The sequence below is a fragment of the Micromys minutus genome (assembly GCF_963924665.1).
Source record: "Micromys minutus genome assembly, chromosome: 9".
In the NCBI taxonomy this organism is placed as follows: domain Eukaryota; kingdom Metazoa; phylum Chordata; class Mammalia; order Rodentia; family Muridae; genus Micromys; species Micromys minutus.
Genome location: NC_137978.1, coordinates 26,858,053 through 26,880,329, shown reverse-complemented (window position 1 = coordinate 26,880,329; position 22,277 = coordinate 26,858,053). Strand labels below are relative to the sequence as shown.

At 49.0% G+C, this 22,277-nt stretch overlaps 1 protein-coding gene across 1 annotated transcript in view; it reads right to left on the bottom strand.

Moving 5' to 3' along the window:
* The window catches only part of GLIS1 (GLIS family zinc finger 1), a gene marked incomplete at its 3' end in the record, with an annotated part of 179,481 nt that extends 164,286 nt beyond the window's left edge, over positions 1-15,195 (bottom strand). Inside the window, exons 1-2 of the mRNA XM_080921024.1 lie at positions 15,082-15,195; positions 13,875-14,175 (exon numbers count right to left, since the gene is read on the bottom strand). Of these exons, the coding sequence (XP_080777150.1) occupies positions 13,875-14,133 (259 nt within the window). The 5' untranslated portion in view covers positions 14,134-14,175; positions 15,082-15,195. The remainder of the gene's footprint in view (positions 1-13,874; positions 14,176-15,081) is intronic.
* Positions 15,196-22,277: the final 7,082 nt, after the last annotated feature.

Here is a 22,277-nt window from a genome sequence, read left to right as displayed (position 1 = left end):
CTTTGTGAAGAGGTAATCCCTTCTGCCACTTGGCAGGAGTAGAAAGACACACCCCGGCCTCTCACAACTCTTCAGAGAAAACCCTCTGCCTGGGCCCTTCCATCTCTATCTCCCTCCCTCCCTCTGCGTGCAAGCTGAGCAATACTCTCAAACCAAAGCAGAGTCCTGCTGCAGGACATGGCAGCCAGCTCCACCACCAGACCTCCTACCAGACCCAACTGCACACCGGTTCAACCACAGGGCCTCAAGACCGAGGAGGAGGTAAAGACCCGGGTTTAAGAGAGCGAAACTGTCATCTGCTGTGACAGGACTGGAGCAGTGAGGATTTAAAGAGACCATGCCCTCACCCCTTGCCAGCTCTGGAACCCCGGACAAGCTGCCGTTCCCTCTCTGGTCTGTTTCTTCACCTGCAGATTAACGAAATACACAGAATAGTGAAAGATCCCCGCACAGGACTGCCAGCAGGATCCAAGGGATGGTGTGTGGGATGCGTTGAATCACTCCAGGAGGGCTCTCGCTGTTAACAGTTTTACTGTTATAGCTGATGTGTGTGGAAGAAAAATAACTAAGCGGCTCCAGTGCCACCACCGCGTCACACAAGCTCACTGAACTGGTGCCCCCTGGAGGTAGACCTCACTGATACCCTGGCTGGAGACCTAGCCTCTCTTTATCACACTGATTTATTTTAAAAGCTATGTTTGACATGACTTCTCTAAAAATAAAATCCTTATTTTAAGACATTAATAAAGCAAGTTACTGCAAATAGCAGTAACAGCAAACAAAGGAACCTGGTGAGTGGCAAAGATTGGACCGAGGAAGAAAATGGAAAATCTGGCCAATCCGGCTAGAAAAGGGATTTTTTTTTAATGTGTCTCAAAGCATCACAAGGAACTCATTTACCCAGCAGGCTCACAAAGACGTGAGCAACGTAAAGAACAGGCTCACTCTTAATGTCAGAAGGCTTAGTTACTGATTTATTTCAGTTGGTACTGGGGCTTGAACCCAGAGCCCCAGGTGTGTTAGGCAAATGCTATCAGACAGCAAGAGAGACAGGAACTAGGAGCCAGCTCTCGGTGCACGTTCCCCCACACTCAAAATCAGAGAGATAACCAGCTGTTGGGTTCACCTTCAAATCTGGAAAGGGGTTTGGATGCCCAGGTGGGGGTGCAGGCAATATGTTCTCGGAGAAGGCACTGGTCTGGCTTTGAAAACTGAGGGGCCCATTTAGTAGGTGTTACTTACCCAGTAGCCTAGCAACCTCCCTGCAGACCCCTCCCAGAGAAGATAGCAGAGACCCAGGCACAGGCTGCTGCGCTGCAGGAAGATATCCACTCAGCTTCTCTCTACTAGCGGGGGATGTGAACAGCTGTGCGTATGCAATTCATGTATGCATGCTTGTTTTCATACACAGAACGTATCTCTGGGAGGCTAGGCAAACTTACATCACGAGTGTGAGGACAGTATCAGACACAGGTGACGGAGAAAAGAGATAGGGGCTCCCTAAGGATTTGAAACCATTTGAGTGTGTGACCTAGTCAAAATAATTTAGCCAGTGAAACCTTAATACATTTTTGGATGCTTACCAAGAATTTTAATCACACGGAAATGACTGTGTTAACTTTACAAATAAGTGCTTGGGGCTATGTTCAGGATATATATCTCAGTAATATGAAGACATAGTAGTGTGTATTAGACATGAACAAAACTAAAAAGAAATACACCAAACTGTAAGCAATAGGCATTGCAAGGAGTGTGATTATACGCCAAGAATTATTTAACATCTTTCTACAGCTTCCGAACCGTCTGTATTACTTAAATGAGTGGAAAAATAAGGATCAATGAATTAAATTATCTTCAAAGGGCCAGTCACCTTCCAAATAAGGATTAGGAGTAAGGCCAAGTAATTTGCTAGAAGTCAGGAAACAACAAGGATAAAACCAGACCCACCACTGCTAGGTGCTACAAACCCATGTTCTCAGCTTAGGGACAGGCTCGCAGAGACCAGAACACCCTCTGGGCTGCTTCCCACCCACCAGGACCTGCCCCCTCAGTATTACCTCTGCAGGAAGCCTGGTCAGATCTCTCCTCACTACAGTTCCACGAACTCTGAAAGCAAAGCCAACAGACCCTAGGACTCACGTCCAACAGGATCCTGGAGTGGTCAACAGCATACTGCTCAACCTCAAGGCTGGTGTGTCCCCCTGCCCACTCTTCCCCCAGAGTAGAGGCCAAGGGCACTTACACCGTAAGTGTAAGAGGGCATCAGGAAGTAGACACAAGAGAGAACCAAACCCTAGTGCTGCCCAGCAGGACGGTCTGCAAACATGAGAATATTCTCACATGGTTATCCATGGTGTAGTCGCTTGCACGGTGCCTACTGAGCACGTGGGCTGTAGTTAAAACAATTCAAAGACTGAGCTGTTAACTCTGTGTAATTAATTCAAATGGCCTTAACTAGTCTTAAGGGAGAGTAAATGTACATCATGGGTTACTTGTGACATTCAGTTAGAGAATCCATTTTTTAAAAGGGGTGAGCAACTAAGTGGCTGGCAGTGCCCACCCTGTAACGATGGCTCTGAAGTGCTGAAAATGCTGGGCACAGCGAAGAGGGTCTCCAGAGGCCACAGAACATGCTTGCCAATGTCAAACAGTGGCTGGCACCCTGGCAGACAGTTCTTCTCTATTCCCTGTGCATAGCAACAAGAGCCTCTGAAAGCAGCTCACACAGCAAGAACTAGTAAGAAGTTAGAAGGACAGGCCGTCCAAGGTGGGCTCCACCTCCAGCATTCCCACTTGTCTTCGGAGAGCTCCCTCTAAGGTCAAGCCCCCCTCTCCTACTGACCTCTTGAACCCTGACCCCACTGCATCTAAGGGAGCCAGCAAATATGTCCATTTCATACTGAATAAGTCAAGGCTGAGGTCATCAGCCGAGAGAACTGGAGAGTCTGCTTAGGTAAGAGTGCACACAAAAGGCCCGGGATGCTGTGTGAGGAGGGATCTCGAAATAACTCCTCCACCGTCCACCTGCCTGCCAGGCTGAGCTCTGTTAGTCCACCACAGTGTCCAGGGCTAGACCTGATACCTGAACATCAGGTATTCAATGAACGAGTAAATCTTAGAAGCTCAAAACCACTCTAGATGTGGCCCTGAAAATCTGCATAGGACTCCCCAGGAAACATGTCTTCACTGGAGAGGAAATGATCACTCTCCACCCTCTGAACCAACTCCACCAGTGAGTCAGGAGCACCCTGAGAAAGCCAGGAGCTCTCCCTGGGAGGGAAGTACCAAAGACTGATTAGGACAGAAAGGAGGTCAGATTAACCCTGGCTTAAAGGAGGAAGTTTCCCAACGAGGAGGAATGAATCCAGTTGTAGCTGGAGGAGTAAAAGCCAGGTGAGGTGCTAAAGAGAGAAGAAAGGCAGGTCAGACTACACGCAGCCACTCCTCCACTGCTTTGGGTCACTTGTCTGTCCAGGCCAGCTTCCCTATCTAGAGGCTGAGGATGACGATAGCCACCTCTCGAGAAGCAAATGGAGAAAACGGAATGGCTTCAGGGATACTTGCTCCCAGCAGGGATGATCAAATAATGCCAGCCTGACAGGAGAAGCTGAGCAGTGAGTGTCTTAAACTTGAAAGGAAGAATCAAGGAAGTTCAGCAGGATGCTGGAGCCAGACAGCAATTCCCAGCCCATTAAACCCCCCCGGGGGCGGGGGTTGGCACCTCTGGACCCACTCACAACCAGGACCTGTGACAAGTTGAATAATGCCACCCACATCCAAGTCAACAAAGGACAGCTGTTCCTGACCACTCCCCACCCCTCTGTAAAATCAAGATACCAGCCAAGCAGATCTGTGTCCTCCATAGCTGGAATTCAAACCCCAGTCAGGCTCTTAGTGGAGCCAATGAAGACAGAGAGTGGAGTAAACGGTTGAGCCCAGCAGTGTGGAGCACCTCACTCTGGAGGGAACAGCAGCAATCAGCCAGCCCAGGACTAGACCCAGATCTACCCCTCAGAGGGACCCTAACCCACACCTGCACTGTAACAGACACACCTGCCACAAGCTAGTCCCTCTTCCATGTGGTCTACCAACATCTCCCTCCAAAGCAGCCCTCTAAACAGAAATGGCCCCCACTCAACAAAAGAGAGAGTCTGAGGCCCGGAGTTCAGTGAACTTTGCATAGTGTGTAGTTCTGACCCCATGACCAACTTTGCCCAAGCAACCTTAACCCTCTCAAACTTATGGGGCTATAAAGTTCACAGTGGTGCACAGAGAGGGGCCAGGAAGCCAATATCATTCCATCTCTATCAATCCTTGCCTGTGTGGACCTAACCTTCCCGTGTGGACATCAATCTTTATCCACCCTGGCAGTGTCTGTGAGTTGTCATCATCTAGTTCCAGGTCTCAGTTCCAACACCTGAAATTATCTCACATGTGACATCAGGGTCACGTGTGTAGTAGCCACCAACACTCTGTGTGGGTGTATGTGTGTGTGTGTGTCTGTGTGTGTGTGTGTTGTACATGCACACTTATTTAGGGGGGGAGGGGTGCTTGTGTATAGAGGCCAGAGACCCAATTAGATTTCTTCTCCACCTCATTTTTTGAGACAGAGTCTCTCATTGATTCAGCAAGACTAGCTGACCAATGAGTTCCTGGCAGAATGGAGTCCTCTACCTGACTTGACTGCTCCAGAGACTTGCAACTATAAAAGTCTGCCACCCCTGAAGTCAGCCCTTCCCAAGGAGGGGAGGGGCAGCCCAGAAGACTTGCCAAGGTCACAAAACAGGCCAAAACAAGACCCTGGAAAGGGAACTTAACGGTTTGCAGGGGAGTACCACAATGTACAGCACACTTGCTGGTGGCTGTGGAAATGGTTCACTGGTCAGTTAAATCCCTAGCTGTTCTTCCAGAGGAACAGAGTTAAATTTCCACCACCCACATAACAGCTCACAGCCTCGGCTGACTCCTGCTCCAAGGGGATCTGGTGCCCTCTTCTGGCCTCTTCAGGCAATACATTCACATGCACATACGCGTGAACCAGTAATAAAATAAATTTTTCTTACAGAGAGCCTGTGTATGTGTCCATCCTTGGAGAAAGAAAACAGAACCATCAAACATTCTCCCTCACAGTCCAAGGCTCCTTGAGGGCAGCAAGTGGGTCACCATTTCCCAATTTCTCGGTCAGCCATCCTGAATTACGTCTGTGCTTAGGTATCTGGGACAAAGGCAGCAACACTCCATCCCTGTTCTCAAATGCACTAAGTAGTAACTGCCACAGAGGCAGAAAGGAGACTGGAGGAGAGAGACTTCTAGAATGAGGTGGCTCTTAGCTGGTAGGAAAGATTAAGTAGGGTCAACATGGAAGACGGGAAGGAAGTTAAAGCTTTTCCCTGAGGTCCCATGCCATTTACAGCAGAAGCCACAGTGACAACAGCCATGGCTATTAATGAGCATTCGCTGGGAGCCAGTCTGGTTTTATTCACTTACATTGTGTGAGCCCCCACCCCTCATCTCAACCGGCTGAAGTTTTAACTATTATTATCTCCGGGCTGTGGATACGGGTGTTGAGGCCACCAAGCCACAAGTGTGAGACATAGTCCACATACCCACGTCCTCAAACAATACCTCGTTCACGTCACCACACTTCAGGTCAGCCCTAGGGCTGGACACAAGTCAGTACCTTAATGCTCTGTTTTCCCCCATGCTCCCCAAAATGGTTTAAGGATATACGATGATTAAATAAAAAAAACTTTGCGGGGGGGTTAGAGAGATGGCTCAGTGGTTAAGAACACTGGCTGCTTTTCCAGAGGGACCTAGGCTCAATACCCAGCACCTACATAGCAGCTCATGTCTGTCTCTCCAGCACTAAGGGTTCTAACATCCTCATACGGACAAGCCTGCAGACGGCAACACAGATGCACATGAATTAAGTATAAGCAAGTTTAAAACAAAAAGAAAAAGAAACTGCTTAAGAGCACATAAAAAAGTCTGTACTGACAAGAAACTAGCTGGAGACGGTGCCTGAGCTAGCCAGCAAGGGTCCGATTCTCTCACTGGCTGACGGGTCAAGATCGTTAAAGTACACACGAGGATGGTCTGCAGGACAGTCTGTGTCTACCCATATGTGTGCCTGTGTTGCTGTGCCTGGAAAACACCAACCAACCTAAAGAGAGCTTAAGATGAGGAGACACCTAGACTTCATCAGGTGGCCCCTCCATCAGCACAAGCTCATTCTTGCACCTAGGAAACTTGAACACCCCTGCTGCCTGGGCCTGGCAGAAATAGAAACGTTTTTAAACAAGCGGTTCCGAGGATTCACAGTCCAGGATGTCGGCTCTCCATCCATCCCTGGACTCCCACCCCTCCAAGCACCCCTCGGAAGGCCCCACAAAGAGCCTGCCCCTCGAGAAGCTGCAGCACGGACATATTCTCACAAAGCGCTACGTAAGTACAAATGACTGTTTGATCAATCATTGGGCCTCGGCATGGGATTTGGTTGGAATTAAAGCCATCTGGCTGGGAGGGGGGGCCAGAGAGGAGGAGACAAGCAGGCGGGGAAGAGACCCGCCCCCTCCCCCAAAAAGCATTGTTAAAATATAACAGGGGAAACCAGTAAAGTCCCTGCTGTTATTTCAGCCTAAGCCAGTTAATCCTTCAGCACATAAAGCAACTTATTTTATGACCTTTTCCCTTTAAAAAGTAAATCAGAAGACGCTGCCTTGAACTCAGATATCTCTGAAACACACCACTCATCCCTCCCAGTGAAATAAATATCTTGTTTCATAACCCTTCCTCGAGACACTTGAAACTGCGGATCACTAAATGCCTCGCTTTAGGCATCTGACATTCCAGAGAATTAATATTTAAACTTATTATAGGAAAAAAGAATTGAGTTTGGTTGAAGCATGAAATATTTAATAGTGTGTCCAAATTAGAACCCCTATTTTGTTTCGCAGTGGAAATGCCAATGATATTACCTGGTCTTTGCACTCAAATGAGATAAAACGTACAGCAGGGTTAAGATAAAAAAGACACAATTTCAGCCCTTTCCTCTAGAGAAGGGAGGTGAGCCAGGCTTCGGAGTGGAAGCCACCCAGTTTCGTTTTATACTACATTTAAAAATCATATTATCATTGTTAGCCTTGAAGCACCTAATCACCAAAAACTATGACAAAATGTCCAACCCGTGGAGGCCTGGCCCTATGTCGTCCCTTCATCTGGGGACGAGCTGCGCTGCTGTGGCTTACCCTGCTCGCTAGGACAGAAGTATTAAGTGGTTTGGGATAAAAATTAAGCTTCAATTGACACAGTGGATCCTGGCAGCCTCTGCCGGCACGTGTAATTTATTTACAGGGTTGGAAAGTCGGCAAAATACATCATCAGCTCTTATACAAACTTCTACTAGGTATTAAATACCCGGCGCTCAGAGAAGTAATTCATATGGTCCAGCAGTATTCCAAAGTAAACCCAATCCCCGGCCCTCCCGAGAGCTTAAAACAGCAAATGGGATCTGTCTTTTTCAAGTCAGGCTCATGGTCCTTGGTTTCTTTCTAAAGCTCTATTTTTCCAGCAAGCCTGTTATTTAAAAACAAAAGCAACTGCGTCTAAAAACGTAACGTGGTGGCTAAAAAGACACAAATAGGAAGAACACAGTCTCTGATGCCGCTTCACACGGTCCCTTTCAAAGCCGATGTCAACGCGGGGACCAGGGAGGCTCCTGTAGTTCTGTTCCCAGAATTAAGTGTGACTCCTTCAGAACGTGCAAGTACAGAGTCTCCTTAAGACATGGTACAGGACCAGACTCAGCCTGGAAGGAGACCCCTGGACTTCTTACGACCAGCTCATCTCTTGACACAAAGGATCCACTTCTAAAACAAATTCTCAAGGTAAGTTAGGTCCCTGGTGTGCCCACAGTGACAAGCTTATCTTCATCTTACCAGGTGCTAAAAACAAAAATCACAATTGCATAGATCCCTGAGCCTCTGGCCTCTGCAAGGAATGCTTCTATACCAGGAGAGGTCTCAGCCGAGGGCTGTAACCTGCAATAACCCTGGGCAGGGTGGGAAGGCAGGTTCCTGCTTCAGAGAAGAGGGCCTCCATGGCCAGCCCCAAGAGTGCTCACAAGACCCCAGCTTCCTGAGGACACAAATCACACAGGGAACCCATCTCCTCCCAGTGTTGTGGTGGGGGGGCAGGGAATGAGAAGTAACGCATAACCAAGAAGTCTCCCCTAAAACGCCACTTTGGCCTGCTAGCTGAGACTCAGTAAGGGGAACACCGGGGGCCTCAGCCAAACATAGACACAACGCTATAAAAGCTGTTCCACTTTCAGACAATATGGTTCAAATGCCAGGTTCACTACTAACTGCCTGCCCAACCTTGAACAAGGCACTTTCCTATTTCCTACCTCGTCCCTCCATCTGCAGGGATGCCTGGTGTGATTAAACATACAGCTCTACCATGTCTGACCTGGCACACAGTAGGTGCTCAGTAAAGCTTAGTGGGCCTCCCTTTCTCTTGTCCTTCCATATTCACCTCCAGCAGTCAGGACTTCAAAGGCACAGCTGAAGCCCTAGCCTAGCATAAAGATAAACAGAGACTCCCAAACTCTCTCTCAGCTTAGGTAATGTGGATTCAGAGCAGAAAAGGGATATTGGATCATCCAATCAAACTGCTCCCCATTCTACAGAGGGGAAACCAAGGCTCAAGGCAAAAAGCCCAACCCCTGTGCATCAGGGTTGTGCTACGGTGCATGTGTGAGCTCCAGGCAGTTCAACCATAATCGCCAAGCAAACTCAGGCCCTACAGGAAATGCGTCCTTCAGTTCACGAGCTGAAGGCTCCTCTCCACACATCTGACTCAAAACACTGACTTCAGAAACACACTCATAATGCTAACACAATCCTCTGCCCTGCCGGAGCCTTCTGAAGGACAATGCTTTAGTTTAAGGGGGAAGACAGGAAAGAAGAAAACAGATGCCTCCAGTGACTGTAAACTAAGACCCCTGGGTGAGGGCTGAGCTCTCTCCATCCCCACCAAGCAGCCTCTGTTTTCTTTCGGTTTCTTATAAATAAGGGTTTGGGAGACCAAAGCAGCCACAAAACAGCCCCCTCCCCTTCGGCTTTCCTTACTCAGTAACTCAGCTGTCAGTGCCCGGACTTTGCTTCCGATGCCGGATGGACGAGGACTTTTTTTTTTTTTTTTTTCATTGTAAACTATTAATTTGGGCAGCGGCTGTTGATAAACAAGTACTCCATTTCCAACGGCTGGAATCAAGATCACTGGGGGATAGTACAGATACCTCACGAGCCGGGATGGGGGGTTGTTTGTTCTTGACCTACAATTACAGTTTGTGCTTTTTGTGTTAGTCAGTCAAACTTTTCAAAGTCCACTGCAGTTTGCTTGATTTCTTCCAAACTGGACAGTTTGTGCTTTCACACACAGAAATAAACTAGCCCCTACCTAAAGACACAACATGACTCTTTAGGCCCAAATCAATTGCAACTAAAATTTTTTCTGGGAAAAAAAAAATAGCGAACCACAAGTAATCATTTATTTGGTATGTGTGAAGCCCGGGTGGAGGGTGGTACCCCTGTATCAGCTTCAAATTTTCTGGGAAAATTCTCTGACTGACAATCGACTTCCAAATAAAGTTTATTTGTTTGCTGTTCTTTTCTTTCTAATCCTATCCAAAAAAGGACTGAAACCCCTCTTTCAAACTTGCATCTCTTCTCCTCTAGGAGGCTAGCCAAACTCCATGAAATAAAGCCGAAGAAAATGATAATTATGCAACCTTCAGAGCAAAGAACATAAGAACATAGCTTTTAAATGGTTCATGCACTTAATGTCTGTAATGGGATTTTAACACACTTCAAAAATAAGCACGCGGGCTCATTTCACTCCTCACGCAAATGAGAAACACGGGAGACGAGCAGCTAAGAGCAACACACCCGTGTCACACCATTATACAGCCAAGAGGGCCCTGAGGCCTTGGGCCAGCTAAGCCCACTGCAGGTAAACTTCAGGGAGTCAGCAAGGCCCCAACTAAGGCACAATCCTAAGTGATAGCTCCCTTCCAGTCTGCTGACCAAGTGCTAACTTCTGGAGAATTTAGAAGGCAGAAAAGGGAGAGAACTTCTCGATGCACAGAGTTTGAAGGGAATCTTTGGGAATTACATTCCTGCTCCCTCTTGCGCTAGAGAAGATCTGCCGGATCCACTCGTGGGAGTGCGGACGAAACATGCTCCTATCTTGCTTGTATACCCACACGATACTTACTTCTCTTTGTCTCGGTGAGCCTGACATTTGGCCGGCAGGTTTTTCTCCCCCTTATTTGAAACCTCAAGCACTGGAGAAATTTGGATCTGATTATTTCCGGATCCCAGGACCAGCACTTTAAAATGGATGAAATGTAAGCAAATTGCCCACCAGAGCCAGAGGGGAAAAACGCTTTAGAAATAGCTTATACCTTTCTATTACAGATGTGCCGGCCTCTCCTGACCTCCTCAGAACATGGCAGTAGCTTCCGGCTTTGATGAAAAAAACTCACCCAGATAGCACACTGAAACCATCATGCCTTGTTCCACGCCAGCAGCCTGACACCCAGGCACACAGCCTGTTAACTGCTTGCCTGCTTCTCTTTTTCCTTTTCTTTTTCCTTTCTTTCTTCTTTTTTTTCTTTTTTTTTTTTTCTTTTTTTCTTTTTTTTTTTTTTTTTTTAAGCTACAAGACTGACGACTCTTGGAAATTTACAACCATGTTACAGTTTTTTGCTAATGGCAGAGTTCACATTTGTGACGATCATCAATCTCCCCTTTTGGCTCCTTGTATATAGGATATGGTAAAAAGGGCCCAGGCCCACCAAATTGCTGTGAGTTAAACGGTAACATCATGAACTGGTTTGGACAGATGGAATCATCTGGTAAACTACAAAGTCTTCTAGACATGGCACAGAGACGATTACCAATCCCCAAACATTTAAGACAAGAGACATACCAAAAACAAATGCAGTTCAATTCTCTGGGAATGTTCACAGGGCCCTGCTTATGAATGCTGGTTCTCACACTCAAACAACACATGGAGATGCTACATGTTTCAGAACCAGAAAGATCTGGAGCTAGAGTCCTCGGGAGCTGTCACTCACTGTCCACAGCTTTGAACAAACCCTGGGACCTCCTTGCGTTAGTCTATAAAAAGGAGTCAGCTTCCTGAGACCCAGTGTCTGCCCGCCCCATGCACGCGTTCCATCTCATCCCCGGAAGAGCCCACAAGGTAGGCAAAGACAGATGAAGGAATGTGCGTACATATATTCTGAACGCGGTGAAGGCCTGGGCAGAGTAAGCATCATCAGCCACAGCCGCAAAGCCGCCCGCCAGGGAAAGCCAAGCTGTTTTCCTTCTTTCTCTGTCAGGACTTACAAAAGACTGTCAGGTGTTCAATAATCATTTTAAAAATGCAGGATTTGGTAATTTGGCCTCGTCAGCTGTGTGGAATCTGGATAAATGGGACTTGGTCATAAACAGCTAGTGATTCTTATCACAACTGATGACGACGTTAGTCCATGATGTCGTCCTATGCCTAGTCCCTCCCAGTGCAGACCCGGAAATATTCACCAGTTCAGTCCCTTCTTGTGCTTAAGGCCTATTTATCCAAGGCAGAAGCACATATCATTTAAAGCCTCCCTCCACACCATGCACTGGTGTGCTCCATTCACTGACCAGCAGACCTCTTAGCCCCTCCCAGGCACCGCGCCAGAATTAGTGTCCTTCACATTTAAGATTTTTAAATCTTGCTCATGCTTCAATCCGCTGTCCCTATCACTGTCCCTAGCATGGTGCTCTGCAGGTATTGACAAAAGTGACCTTTTCGCTTTCCATAGTGTCCTTACCACCCCGTTTCATGGGCCCCGTGACGGACGGTATTGCCCCCAAGCAAACGAAAATCCAGAGGCTAAGATCGTCAAACATCTCAATCCTAAAGTGCTCTTGTGTAAGTCAGTCTGAAGGGGGAGGCCTGAGGCGCAGAGGGGAGAAATAACTGTCCCACCCAGTGCAGCTAGATGTCTTATCATTTCCAGCCCCGGCTCCGACAATAAGCATGCTTCAGTCGGCATCTCTACTGGTCTGTTTCTAATAAGTCTGAGTACATGGGCTGGACGGCAAAGGACTGCGAAGCCGGGGACTCTTGATGGGAGGCGGCCTTGGAAGAAGGTGTCCCCTCATCAATGATTTTGCTAAGAAGGCAGCCTGAGAGGACTGGGAGAAAACTGCTCTTCCCTCAGACGACCTCGCCTGACTCTGAGGAACACGCAGATTTCCCTCTGTCTAACCCGTGTTATGCCGGAGCTCCATCCAGCTCTGACAGCCGCAGATGCTACCTCTCAGTGTTCTCACCTTTCAAATGGGTGCCATCTACTCCACCCCAGCAGCCTCACAGCTGTGAAGAAAACCAATTTAAAAGCCACTGGGAGGCTGTAACCAGAAAGACCAGCTTTAGGCACAAAGAAAGGGTCTTTTTTTTTTTCTACTTTTACCTTCCCTGTCCTTTCCAAACGAAGCCCTGACGTGAAGATCTTTTATACAGGGGCAATATGTAATTGAGGTTGAGAAGGACAGAGGTGGGGAACATGTAAAGGATCACATGAAATGCTTACTTCGTGAGGGACAGCTGTCGCTAGGGCTGTGCAGGACTTGGTTTGCATAGGATGGGTCTGACTGAAAGAACGGACTGCTTAAGGAACCCCACCAGCCAAGGAGGTCTCTGTAGCAAACATTACTAACCTCTTGCTGCACAACTCCCCCCTCCCATATGCATCCCAGAAAAGAAAAACAAATAACTCAATAAGCATTTTTCCCACACTCATGCTCCCTTAAACAAAATTATGTCTCCTCAGAGAAGAGACAGAAGACAAGAAGCACCTCTCTCCTACAAAGCCAACAAGAAGCCTCTATCCATTTCTTTCTTCCAACCAGACTGGGAACTGAAAGCAAGCTGGACTAAGGTGCTGGGCTATTGGTAAGAAGTGCCTACAACTACAAAACACTGGCTATTCCAAAAGAGGTCCTGCGACCAAACCCCAAAGTTGCTGGTTCGGCTAATGGGGAACGAAAGGGCAGAATAGCACATCCCTTAACAGTCTCTAATGTCTGGTTAATTATCTGTTAACATGAAACCTATAAATAACATGTCGGTAATCATTAACTATGATTGGGTGAATATGTTCAGAAAAATAGCAGCACCTGTCCCTGAATTTGCCCATAGCGGGTTCTGGGCTTGCCTTGGCTTCACCAAGCACAGAAAAGCCATTTCTAAGTCAACACTGATCCAGCCTAGATTACAGACTCAAAAGAACTTATGGCAGGAATCAGAAAAATCATTTGACACAATAAATTCCTAACTTGACCAATGGGGAAATTGAAGTTCCGAGGTCCTGCCAAAATCCACCGTTTTGTTCTGTTTTCATCTTTCTTCCTTTCTTCCTTCCTTTCTTAGAGAGATCGGGATAGTTCAAAATATGCCTTCAGCTGCTTAAAAACAATTACTAGACACAGAAGTTGATACACTGACATACAATAAATTTTTGACATTTCACCCGACTTTCATCAGAAACATATAGAAGCCAAATTGTGTAATGTAAGCTTTCTGCCTACACATCTCCTCTCCAACATGCCTATTTGGCTTAAATTGGATGCTTCCAGGCATCAGTTCAGACAGGCGAGTCCCAATCAACTACAGAGATACTGAGACACTAAGGAACTCTTAAGGAAGTTCCATGATGTTCTCCCTACAGAGCCAGTGGCTGCGGCGCCCCGCACCGCACCGCAGTCGTGACCTCTACATGCCCGCGGTCAGCACACTGGTGCGCTCAGACTCACCCTTGCCGCCGCCGGCCTTGGATACGCCGTAGTCTCGAGGGCTCCGGGGCCGGAGGAGATCGTGGGCCCGTGCTGGTGGCACCGGCAGCCGAGGCAGCAGGTCTCGCGGGTTCCCATCCCCGCAGCCGCCGCCGCCACTCACGGCAATCCTGAAGGCCATGTGCGCTTCCAGGCCGGCAGGCCCGCGGCCCGGGCCGGGAGCACCAGGGGCCTCCTTTGGCCTCTTGTCCGAAAGTGCCTCGGCCACCTCGCAATGCATGGCGCCGGGGCGGGGCGCACGGCTGGGGGTCGCGCCAGGCTCCTGCGGAGGAAAAAAGCACCGGGCTTTAGAAAGCGGGAAACTGAGCCCACCGTCCCTGGACTACAGTTTGGGGCTGTCACGTTCTATTTAGTCCTGGTCTCTAAAAGAAGTTAGCGTCACCGCACTGACCCCATCCCTGAGTCACCTGACCCCGCGCACCGTGGTCGTCTCCCTCTCACTGTCGTGGCCCTAGCCCCGCACGTTCCAGAGAAGCCCCTGCGCCCTCCCACTCCAATCCGCTTCCACCCAGGGTCAGCTCTCTTCAGACGAATGACAAAACTAAGACCAGGGATAAAATGGGAGTTCCCTAAAGGGACAGGGAGAGGGCAGTAAACTAGGATGGGATGGGAGTTCCTGTCCGGAATTCCCTAAAGGGACAGAGAGAGGGCAGCAGCCTGACTCCCAGAGCAGGGTCCCGGGAAAGCCGGAATAGGCTGCGCACCTCCAGGTGCCCCAGGGCGGACTGAACCGAGCCCAGGCACTGAACACGCACCGCCGCGGGGTGCAGACGCAGAATTTCCGCGAGCCCCGCCACTAGCCAGATACTCGACTAAAGATGAGCGCGCACGCCCACTGCGCGAGCCCACAAAGCGCACTCGAGAGACGTACATCCAGGAGACCCGGCGCCCGGGAGCCCGCACAGCCAGAGTCGCCCACGCACGCCGGCTCCCACGCACACTCGCGCCCCGTCGATGCACACTCCGAGGCCAGCCACGCCACACACCCCATTCGCCGGCTCACACTCCGCTGCGCCGGAGCCTCCGCATCATTTCCAGCATCATTCCCGCGAGAGCGAGGCCTCAGGGCCCCCAAACTCGCCTCGCCCCTCGGCGAGCCCCGCGCCACCCCAGAGCTCGCGGATTCGGATGCCGCTGGGTCCCCGGCGCCGGCCGCGCCCCTTCTCACCTCGCCGCGGGCGCAGCGGCTCCCGGGGCGCACAGCACGGCGCGCCTCCTCTGGCGCCGCAGCCCCCGCAGCCGCCGCCGCCGCCACCGCCACGGCCGCCGCGTCCTACGGGGCGACACCCCGGGGGCGGGGCGGCCCGCCGCTGCCCACAGCCGCTCCGGCCGCGACTCTTGGGGGCTGCCGGACCGAGCCAATGGCGGCTCGAGGGCGTGCCGCTCGCCTGGGGGCCTGGGCGGGGCGGCGCGCGCTCCGGCTGAGGTTTTGACAGCGGCCGAAGCCCTGCACGCCGCCGGCTGCCGGGACTCTGCCGGACTCTGCGGCTGCCCTGCCGGAGGAGGCAAGCTGAAGGCAGCGCCAGCACAGCCCGGCTTTCGTCCGCTCCCGGGCGGGATCCTGCTCCTCCCCGGGTCTCCAGGGTAAATGGCAATGGCTGTACCTGCTAAGCGGAGTTAAGAAATACAGAAGTGCTTGACAAGTTGATTTGCTTCTGCAGACTCTAACCAACTCTAACCAGCTCACTTGAAGTCGCACAGACGTCACAGCAAGTAATAGCAAAGCCAGGATCCAAACCCAGGCCTCGGCCCGCTTTCTCACTTTACTTTCGTGTTGTTTTATTAGAAAGGGTGCGTCCAGGGGGAAGAAGATCTCATCGATCTCCTGTCCCCAGTCCTTGCTTTGTCCTCTTTTCTCTACTGTAGGAAGAGCCCCTGATGAGGCTTCATGGTGGCTAGAAGCAGTGGGTCAGCCCCCATTTCTGAGGCATGCAAAATGGGGCATTCGTTCAGGTCTCTGACCCATTTTCTGGGGGTCTACTGAAGGATCCAGGGTAGCCCCAAAATGTCTCTGGTGACAGCCTGGCCCAAAGTGTTTGCGAGTGGAGAGCCTTAGTCTTAGACCGTGTTTCGGCAACCTGCCAGGTTCACAGACTGGAGTCCTACACATAGGAAGACAATCCAAGCAGTTTCCCAAAATCTTGGCAAAACAAAGATTTTCCAGTCACAAAAATGTAAGAGTTATTAACCTATACCTTATTTGGAGACTTAAAAACATCAGAAGGAATTGGAAGTACCTTGACGTTTTATTTAATCCCACCCCCACATTCATGGCCAGAAGCAACAGGGTAGGGTGTGGCAGAGCAGGCTTCCGACTCCCACACCAATGTTTTTCCTCCCATTATTACCAACGGCAGGTGTCATCAGACCTGTGCAGGTAACTCACAGGCCCGGGGATGTACTGGCATCTCAGAAGACTTGCCTCTTTCCGGGGCCTTGTCGTTGAGGACTGTCACTTTTAGGGCACGGCGAATATGAGTAAGAAGGAGAAAGCTTACCAACTGGCCATCCAATACTTGAACCTCCCACTCCCACCCCACCCCCATTTCTGAAATGTAGGCCTTGGCTCTGGCCAACAGGTAGGTGGCTTTAGACAAATAGCCCTATTTAGTTTATGCCTCAAGAAGCAAGAAAGCTTTACCTACTCTGCCTGTCTGTGAGACCAGGAGCTGTGGTCACACTCCACCCCTCCCCCCCCCCCCCGCCACACACACACACACACACACACACACACACACACAGCACTGCACATTTAGTTCAGACTGAAAACATTTGCCAAATGAGTCACCTAAACAACAGGACAAGCAGGCAAAAGCTCTCCAAATTTCCCAACACAACAACAACTCATTTACTTATTCTTTACTGAATCACTACCTTTGACCAGCCCTTGTATTTGAAGCTACTAGGGACCTTGTGAGTGCTCACAGTCTGCTACAGCAGGTAGCCAGGCAACGTAGTGGGCTGACTGAGCTCTCAGTTCAATGGACCTCTCAAACCCTTTTGGGATGTGCCTATGCACTTTTCCTAGAACGGAAATAAAAGGACCTGTTTCCAGTGGCTAGGGGCCAAGAAGACGCAGGAAGCCTGCCCTTCTGATTTTTAGACTTTCCTACACATTAGAATCTTCTGACAATCTAACAAGGTTAGTATTTTCTATGCAAGATATAGTCTCTTTAGCTTTCCACAAGGGTTAACTGACCATGGGGTATATTTTTTCTTCATAGTTTTAACACTAAAACTCATTATTATTTTAGTCAGAAAGAACAAGACAGAAGCAAACCAAAACCTATACTCACTTCATCAGTCTAGACCAGAGACTCTTAAAGCTTTTTGCTTGTGGCCCCATTTTGCTAGAGAAAAATTTATACAACCCAGGTAAATACACTTTTCACACCAGGTGAATGACCCTCACCAAATACCCGAACAAAAATCTGATCATGATCCCAGGCCCTCAAGGATGGCAAATGCCCTAACAGCAGCGCTCTTCCCATCCTCATTCTGATGCCTCCTCTTCATAGGCCATCTTCCACATTGGTTCCCCAATCAGTCTGAAATGCAGATCTGGCCACCAGTGGTTCCTAGTGGCCATGTCAGTGAAATCAGTAGGTTATTGTTGTTGTTGAGATTTTTTTCCCCACTGTGTGAGTGTTTTGCCTGCATGTCTGTCTGTCTGTATACTGCATTCATGCCTGGTGCCCACAGAGGTCAGAAAAAGTCCCAGATCACCTAGAATTGGAGTGACAGATGGTTGTGAACCGTCATGTGGGCACCGGGAGCTGAACCCAGGTCCTCTGCAAGAACAGCCAGTGCTCCTAACCACTGATCCATCTCTCCCACCTCAAAATCAAGGTTTAAAAAAAATAAACTACAACTCACAGACCATATGAAGCTCAAAAAAAAAAAAAGAAAGAAAGAAAGAAAGAAAGAAAGAAAGGCCAAAAAGTGGAAACCTCAGTCCTTCTTAGAAAAAAAAATAAACAACAACAAGTGTACAGCACCCTCTCAGAGTGGGGTACACCTAGACCTTAAATCATTAAGAACTCAAGAGCTAAGAAGAGAGCCTTGTAGCAATTTTTGGTATTTAAAAAATCATTATGTTTAATCTATACACACCAAGAAAACTTTGACTATTTCCATGTTACGTTTTGTTTTACATGTACTTTATGCTCATTGTAACTAGTAAGTTTTCAATGCATACTATCAAACCTTTAAAAAATCAAGTACTGACTAAAATATATTCATATAGTTTTATGCTAAAATGCCTTTAAAAATCTGCACATGTATCTCTGTTTTTTTAAATAAAGTTTAAGGAAAAAACTTGGTGTATACATATACTCGTGTGTGTGTGTGTGTGTGTGTGAGAGAGAGAGAGAGAGAGAGAGAGAGAGAGAGAGAGAGAGAGAGCAGAGCAGAGCACTCAGCTCCTGGCCTCACAGAGAGTAGAGTAGGTAAAGCTGGACCTTCCAGCTTTCTTGCTTCTTGAGGCATAAACTAAGCAGGGCTATTTGTGTAAAGCCACACACCTGTTGGTCTGTGCACACGTGCATTAGAATGTGTGGGGAGGTCAGAGGACAGACAACTCTTGGAAGTCCATTTTTTCCCATGGCCTTGTGGGATTGAACTCGGGACAGGTTACCAGACGTGAGTGTGAGTGTGTCTTCAGTCATCCCCTACCCATAGAGATCATATTTAAGACTCATGGAGTGGAGGCAGGGGACAGCCTGTGGGACTCAGCTCTCTCCACCACGTGGAGGTTGCCACCCTTGTCCTACCGGACTAGAACAGTTCCATCTAGAGCCCAGAATGTACATGGACACCACTGTAGCTGTGGATTGTGTCTCCTAAGCTCACACCCTCTCTTCTCCACCTTCCACATCTCTCCTCATCAGTCAGTCACCGAGTGCCCACTTCCACTGTACCCTCTAGAGGGCTTTCTCCAGTCCCTGCCTGGGATTATCTTCTTCATGCACACACTTGAGGCCTTTGCCTGAATCTCAGCACTTCCCTTGGCGCCTTCTCCTGATGTCTGAGTGAGAGTTCTGCAAAGGCTGAGGTAGTCTGTAGAAGAATTTCACGCACTGGATCATTAAGGACAGACCACTGCATTTCTGGTGAGTACTTCTCCTTCCTGTAAGAGCCAGCTGTCCTATCCCCTCATTGGACTGCAAGCTTACATTCAGAAAGTGGGTGGGGCATAAGGAGACAGGTCTCTGTCTGAAGCCTCCTTGCCCTGCAGCTCCCAGAAGATGGCCTGCTGCACTGATTACTCCACCTCTGCGGTTTGCCCCACGCCTGATCTCACGAGGCCCTGACAAGCTACGAGGCTATAGGTAAAGAAATGTATCAAAGTTCTCATCCTTCAGGTGATTTTCAGGAAGCATGCCACAGGCACTGGTTGAAGAAAGACTGCTCTCTTCAGAGGCGAACAGGACAGCCAGGTGCAGAAGAGTGAACCCCTTTCTCAATCCATCTACAGACAGTAACTCAGGGTGGACCAGCGCCCTACTTGAAAACCATAAAACGGAAGTAAACAGGGATAAGCCTTTACTTTGGAATCAACAGTGCATTTTTATGTGACTCTAAAAATATAAGCAATTGAATCAAAAATATAGATGAACTGGACTCATCTCCAACTGAAACATTTCTGAATCAGAGGATAGTGGAGAAGACGGCTTAGCTGGGAGCTACTGCACATGGCTGAGGAGAAAGAACTGCTTGAGTCAAGGCCAGCCTAGGCAACAGAGGGAAACTCTGCCACAAAAGAGACAAAAGTATGGTGGGTACGTGTGGTGGTAGGTGTCCAAAGAGACACAGTGGAGAGCAACAAAGAAGCTGGTACTGACCTGTACACACATGTACACACTCGGGGGGTGGGGAAGTGTAACAGTGGAAGACACTGATATTGACCTATGCACACCTGTACACATGGGTGCGAGGAGAGAATACTGTAACATCTCTTTTTTAATCACAGTTATAAAATGCTACTCAGGATGTTTTAGATAAAGGGTGTGTGTTCCTGATAAGAGACTAATTTAGGACTAGAAGGGAACTCTCTGATTAAATGGCCCAACAAACAAAACCCACCGAACCTACAGCCAGTATCACACATGCACACCGACTGCACTGAGTATAGGACTATAGACTTTCCCCTAAGGCCAGGCACGGGCAAGGATATTGCTTCCCATTACTCTCTTCAGTAGCATCCTTGGAGTTCTAGCAAGAACAGCAAGGCAAGAAAAAATGCAAATATTCAAGTTGAATAGGAAAAAAAGGTCTCTATTAACAGATGACAAACATGATTATACAGAAAATCCCAGAGTCCCAGACGAGACGCCTGCACGGCCTAAGGAGCAGAATGGGTAAAGTGCTCACCACGCTTTGAGAAGGACAATAGTTCTGATTCCCAGAACCCATATATGAAGCTGGGTATGACACACACCTGTAATTCCAGTGCAGATAGAGGGAGACGGGAGGAATCCAGGAGTCTGCTGGCCAACCAGTCCAGCTAATTAGTGAGCTCCAGGTCTCTCAATGAGACACCCTGCCTCAAAAAATAAGGCAAAGAGCAGTGGGTGATGACACCCAATGTTGACAAGCCTTTTCTGGACGCTTACCATGCTCCAAGCATCATCCTAGGTTCCAGAGATTGACGGTGTTTCCAACTGATGGTGCATACATATATTCAGCTAGTCATACAGATGGATGTCTAATCACAATAAGACCTGGGGGATAAATTCCATGCTGAGAAGATATGAGGCGGAGAGGGAAACTCCATCTAAAGGGCAAAGGACTGTTTTCACCATAGAGGTAAGAGCTGAGCTAAGCTTTGAGGATAAAATCTACAGGCTGTGGAGCTTTCCAGTTCTATAGAGAACATGTCCACAGGTCCTGAGGCTCAGGACCAGATCCCTTCCAGGCAGCAGAGACAGAGAGCAGTTGAGTGGAATGGGGGAGTAAGGGCAGCAAGGCACCACATGACCCTGGGGGAGGGAGCCGGCCAGGTCCTAAAGGCACAGGACTGTAGGCTGGAGACAGACACCGTCAGATCTGTTCTGAAAATAGTAGCCCAGCTGTCGAGTAGAAAGTGGCAAGAGAAAGGCAAGAGTGGGCGTGGGAAGAGTAGGCAGAAGGCCAAAGAGAGGTGCTGAGGAGCCTGAACTGGGCACCGGGGGACTGGGCACCAGAGGGCGGTGTAGATGGGAGACAGGTCTGCAAAGCTTAGACTGCAAACCCGACACACTGGACAGTGGGGGAGGGGGAAGAGAGGCTGCAGGGCTGGAAAAACACACCCCCTGGGTGGCCCAAAGCATTCTTCATCCCTAATAGTGGTTCTCAGGAGCAAAGATGATGTCACAACCATTAGACTACCAAGTCAGATGCCTTCCTCAGGTTCACTACATGGTGCTGCTCTGCCACAGAAATTTTTAATTGGTTTTCAGCAAGCCACAGAATTCACGGGGAAAACTGAGTAAGACAGTGCGAAACGCACATCCAATGCTGCTAACAGAGACCACACGTTTTGACAGCTTGAAAAATTGCAAGGAACCGTCAGAGCTGTCTATAAAGGAGAAGGGGGCCATGGAGGTGCAGCCCTACCCCCGGGGCAGCTACCTCCACACAGCTGACTGCAGATAACTATATACCTTCAATCCAGACACCAATGCAATGAGAAAATGAGCTCCAAAGACTCAGGGTTGGAAAGCAGCAGGCCACCGCTCAGCCCAGGACTCAGCTCAATGCTCAGCCCAACGCGGGCTTGAACCTAACATACTATGATCGTGCTATCATGGCCTGTCTCCAGCTGAAATAGGCTCTTCTGATTCCCCAAGCCTGGAATGACTTCAACTTGCCGCCCCACCCACAGAACTCATAATGGCCACTTCCCAGTACACCCTGCTTTCCCATTCCAGCCCCAAGCCAAACACACACAACCTCTGTCCTTATTCCTTCCTGGGACTCTACCCTCATCTGCCATCTAAGAATACTTGCTTTCCGCCATTTTACAAACCTGTGCTCCTTCAGTGTGTTACTGATACTAAACCAAGCCCCGCTGGAGGCAAGGATGCTGTAACATGGCAGCTACACAGCAAACTGGTTCATGAGGTCAAAAAGTAGGTCATTGAGGCTGAGTCCAGGTCTCTGTGAGTGAGTGGACCAGATGAGTCACACCCGCTCAGTTTTCTTCCTCCTTACACAACGAGCATCTACTTAATGCAGAGTACGCAGCACTGCCATCCCTGGGCCTGTTTCGGGCACACACACCATCATGATGGCCAGATAGGCATCTTCTTGCGTAAACTTTTTCCCCAATACTTTCATAAACTCCATATCTGCTCTCTGGACGTAAAGCCCAAGGACTGATTC